Source organism: Fukomys damarensis, unplaced genomic scaffold (assembly GCF_012274545.1).
Source record: "Fukomys damarensis isolate Sample0158 unplaced genomic scaffold, DMR_v1.0_HiC HiC_scaffold_11, whole genome shotgun sequence".
Classification (NCBI taxonomy): Eukaryota; Metazoa; Chordata; class Mammalia; order Rodentia; family Bathyergidae; genus Fukomys; species Fukomys damarensis.
The window spans coordinates 44,565,890-44,570,710 of NW_022900923.1; the positions used below are offsets into that span (position 1 = coordinate 44,565,890).

Below are 4,821 nucleotides of genomic sequence, written 5' to 3' on the forward strand. Positions count from 1 at the left end.
GAGGACGCTGTGCCCCTGCTGTCCCTCACCCAGTCCGGCCACTGGCGGAGCCCTGGGCCAGCACGGGCTCGGCTGGAATGTAAGTGGCTGTGGCTCACAGGCTCCCCTCTGGCTGAGGGCTAAAAGCTGCTGACAAAGCTGCTGGAATATCTGAGTTTTCCCAAGTTGGAAAGAAAACACAAGCGTATGAGTGTGCAGTGCACAAACCAGTCTTATTCTGAGCTTGGCAGAGAGGCTGAGACGGGAAAATTCCATCCTGGGAATCAGATGGAGGAGGGAGGCACCACTAGACTGAGGGGAAACTATCCCCTCCCACCCCGCCCTGCAGGGTGACAACTGTCTGGAGGGAGCCCCTAAGGCTGCTGGCCTTCCCTCCCCACCACCTCTCTCATCCCGGGGGTCCCCAGCACTGCTGGGGGTGGGAGACACAGAGTCCACCTTCCTGAGAGCAAGGGTGGGGCTCACCCGGCCCTTAGCCGTGGCCACACAGTGCCTGCTTTAGGGGATGCGCGGGAGTCACCTGGGGGTCCCCAGCACCCTCCTCCCTCTCCCAGACCAAGAGCTTCGGGGCCTCCGTTCTCACTGTGCTGCTCTGGGGAGGGTGACAGCTCTGCGCTGGGTGAGAGCCCATGCCAACCGTTTCATTAAACTCGAACCTCCTATTTGCTGAGGAGCCAGGGAGATGTGGCCCACTGGGACGACATGAACATTAAACAGACACAGGGACCTGCAGCCCCCAGGAGAAACGGTGCCCGGTTAGTCTGAGGGACTCTAGGAAAGCTCTGTGAAGGGCCTGGCAATTGGGCCAGACCTGGAGAGGCGAGCGGGAGGGGAAACTGGGAAGGTCTTGCTGCGCCTTCACACTACACCCACGGAAGCAGGCCCCAGCTTCAGTTTTCTGTCGGTACATCGGCAAGGCAGCCGCTTCCCTTCTCCGGGGGACTTTTACCGGCACGCTTTAGCTTTAATTCCCAGCAGCATTCCTCACCGTCCGCGCACAGTCTTGCAGCACTCCTACTGCACAGCGGGCTGGAAGCCGCGTCCTGAATGCCTGTGTGCACAGCGTTGGGAAGGGAAGGGACTGCAGGGCCCGCGCCCTCAGCCTGGGGCTCTCCTGCTCAGAGGACCTGCTCCATTCACTCTGAGCTAAATGTTGGCGCCTCGCGAAGGCCTTTCCTGTCCCTGCAAAAGGCTGCAAGCAGCCCCCGTCACTTTCTATCCCTTCCATGCGCTTTGTGTATCATCAGAGCACCGCGGCCTGTGCTTGTCATGTGGCTTCCCCCACTAGAAGACAGGCTTCACGCAAATGTCCGTCTCCTTGCTGTACCTGTAGTGCCCATGCTGGCTCTGCTGGCCCAGTGAGTTACGGCTCCATGCCCCTGAAGACTGCAGGGGTCCTTAGAGCCAAGCGTCTCCAGCTCTTTCCACACCCAGGTGACAAGGTGGGACTGCACCTCTAGCTCCTGGGGGGTGGGGGACATGTGAAGGGCCCTGGCCAGAGTCCTGAGTGACAGTGACTTGGGCTCTGAGACGCTCCCATGAGGTCCTCCCTCTGGCACAGTGACTGGCCAGGTCAGATAGCAGGGCTCTGCCACCAGCCCAGGCCCCTGAGTGACTCTGATGAGCAGTGTCACCCTGTCCCCCTGCACAGGACACACCGTGGAGCCAGGAAGCATTTCTGTTACTGAAAGCCACCGAGATTCAGTTGTTCGTTGTTGCCGCATAACCCATCCTGTCCCGACTGACACAGTAATCCCACGTCCGCAGCTGTGCATCATCGGGGTCTCCAGGGCTCCCTCAAGGCTTTGGGGATTTCAGCAATCTGAAATGCCTCGAAGCCAAACAAAACCAAAACCTTCCCCTCAAAAAAGATCCGGCCATTTCTATCCTTCCTGTTTCCTCCCTACTGAGAGGGCGGGAAGGGAGGTCAAGGGACAGCCTGGAAACAACCCACCCAGTAGGGAAGCGAACACGCTCTGGGACCACCTCGGAAGTGACCTGACACTACCCACACTCAGAGTTGGTGTTATCATCCTTCCCTTGGTTAAAAATAAAAACAGCACGCCCGCTGTGCTGCAGTGAGTCACAGCCAGAGAAAAGCCAACAGCCCCGGGCCAAGAGGACCTGCCTGTGAGGGGACACTTCCTCAGCTGTGTTAGGCAGGCACCCCAGTCTTTCCTGCATGGCCTGGTGCCCCCAGAAAATTGTCATGTCGGGCACTAGTGTCCCGACCTATGGGGGACTAGAGGTTTTCTCAGCACTTCTTCCTGGTGAAGGGGGAGGACTGTGTGTGTGTGTGTGTGCGTGTGTGTGTGCATGTGTGTGTTTAGGGAGTGCTGTCTTGAGGAGGAGGGAATGGGCAAAAATAGCATTCAAAGAGGCTGGTCCCACACAGGGAGCCGCCCGGAGTTCAGGGGAGCGACTCTCTCCCCTGACCTCAGTTTCTTGGCTCAGGGAGATGAACCTTCAGATAAACTTGAGAAACTGTTTGGCTTGTGATGTGAGGTTATATTATCTCCACTCACATCCCAGCTCCCATTCCAGCCGCTAGGGATCTGGCTCTGTACCTCCTCCGCTGTTTAGTGCTGTGAGCAGCTAAGGCCACTTGGCCTAGCAGAGCCGCAGCAGGAGGACATGAGAAACCAGCATGCTCTTCTGTGCTGCTCTGACTGCGGGAAGGCCTGACCATTCTGGACGACACCGCAGTGCCCATCCCGCAGGCCTCTCTGTCTGGGGAATCCAGAGGCACTGATCACAGGCAGTCATTTCCTGAATAACTTCAAAACTGACCTTCTAGTGCTCTGTCCCAAAACCCAGAGCTTAAGCCAGGCCCGTGCCCTGGGCTCACTCACCCAGCACATGCACTCCAACAGGGAGCGACTTCCTGATGGCTTGCAGGCCTCCTGGAGATGGATGGATAATGGGGTACAGACAGCAGCCTGCAGTGCAGGGTCCAGCAACAGCGCCTGGAGAACCGGCTGCAAAAACATTGGGAGCAGTGGGAATAAGAGGCTGTAGGAACCAACAGTATTTTCCTGCTTGCACATGCAGCAGAAAGTCCTGAGGAACGGTCCCTGTTGGGTTTTCCCGGCCATTTCCAACCCAGTTCACCAGCTCTATAGGAACAGAGCAGTGATTCTCAAAGCACATTCCTTGGGTAGCAAGACCAGCAGCCAGAGAACTTGCTAGAAATGCAAAACCTCAATTCCCAGCTCCAGAGCTACTAACTCAGAAACACTGGGGTGGAGCCCAGTGAGGTGCACTGTGATAAGCTCCCAGGCGACTGTGTCACATGGCAAAGTTTGAGAACCACAGGGAGAGAGGAGGGAGGACAGGCGGAGGAATGAAGCAGTGGCGGCTGTTTGTGGCTTCAGATCCCCAGACCACTCCTTCGGCTTGCTGCACTGTGGTAAGGGACTGGGCGTCCTCCTCACCTCCCGGGCAGCCACCTCACGGGGCGAGACCCAGAGACCAGGACGCTGGACTCTACCACACGTCTGACAGGGAGACCACTCTGGGGGCGAGGCCATGGAACAGAGAGGCTGGGAATCCCTGACCCCTGGACTGTAGAATTTTAGGAATTACCTAGAAATTACCTCCAAGGGGAAAATAAAAAGCAAAAGTGAGAATTCCCCTACTAGTCACTAGGGGGAGAGCCACAAATGGCCTGGGAGTAAGGGGAGACTCGCGCGGGGAGACTCGCGCGCGCGCGCGCGCGCGCGCGTGTCTAGGGGAACTCAGGCTGCAATCCCCCTTCACTCTCAGGAGGTGGGGTTAGTTCCGGACCCCCATACCCAAACCCACAGGTGCTGAAAGGTATAGCGTTCGCATATAGCCTGGGAACTGGGTCACAATAGGCATGTTAGGTAAAGTTGGACTGTTTATGGGACTACGTATGAGGAAGAACGTTGGTACCTGTTCAGTTACAGGCCCAATTTTTGGCCAGGATGTTTTCAGTCAGTGGTTGGCTGAAACCAGGGAGCAGGACCTTCAGATATGGGGCTGTATTCTCAGCGGGTGCAGATGACCTCTGCTCAGTCAACCCAATCAAACTCTGTATTAGAAGGAAAGGTGTGAACACACGTACATGTGTCTGTGTGTGTGTGTGTGTGTGTGGTATGTGTGCCACAGCAGCATCTGCCGACCTCCCTACTCCCAGCACAGTTCACAGTTAACAAAATGGGGGGCTGGAGTGGACCTTGGCGGGTCATGGCTGCTCCCTAATAGGACACAGATTCAACAGACCCAGTTCCACCCGCTTCCCCTCCCAGGAGATGCTCATGATCTGCTCCACAATGTGTGTGTGTGGAGGGGGGTGCAGGCAGGGAGCAAAAGCCTGGCTCTGTTGGAAGATGGTGACAACAGAGCGTGGACCAGGCAGGGCTCCGGGAAGTGAGTCCCGCGGGCAGGAAAGGGCTTTGCTGTGTCCCGCAGGTGGGTCCACCGCAGAAGGTACACGGGCTGGCCTTCCCGGAGCAGCTCAGGGGGCAGGAGGGTTCGGCTGAGGAAGAAGAGCCCACCAGCCCACGCGGGGCCGGAGCCTCCTCGGGATCCGGGGGCCTTGGTCACCAAAGCCCGGCCTTCCGGGAAAGAGGAATACAGCCAGGGAGGGGAAATCCGACCCAGGGGAAGGCTGCTCCCGCGTCACGCGGTCGGGGCACTCCCGACCCACGCAGGGCTCGGCGGAGGGAGCAGAGGGACTGGCCAGCAGATGACTGGGCACAGCACCTGGCGACGGGGCCCTGCTCAAGTCCGGCCTCAGCCAGTTCCCGAGCCCCCCTCGACCCGGCCCTCACCTGCGTGCGCTGGGCGCTGGGCGCA

At 58.3% G+C, this 4,821-nt stretch overlaps 1 protein-coding gene across 1 annotated transcript in view; it reads left to right on the forward strand.

Annotated features, from left to right (window-relative positions):
* Positions 1–4,319: 4,319 nt before the first annotated feature.
* Positions 4,320–4,821, forward strand: part of Rassf5 (Ras association domain family member 5) — a 70,016-nt gene continuing 69,514 nt past the window's right edge. The window contains exon 1 of the mRNA XM_019205871.2: positions 4,320–4,434. Coding sequence (XP_019061416.1) covers positions 4,353–4,434 — 82 coding nt within the window. The 5' untranslated portion in view covers positions 4,320–4,352. The remainder of the gene's footprint in view (positions 4,435–4,821) is intronic.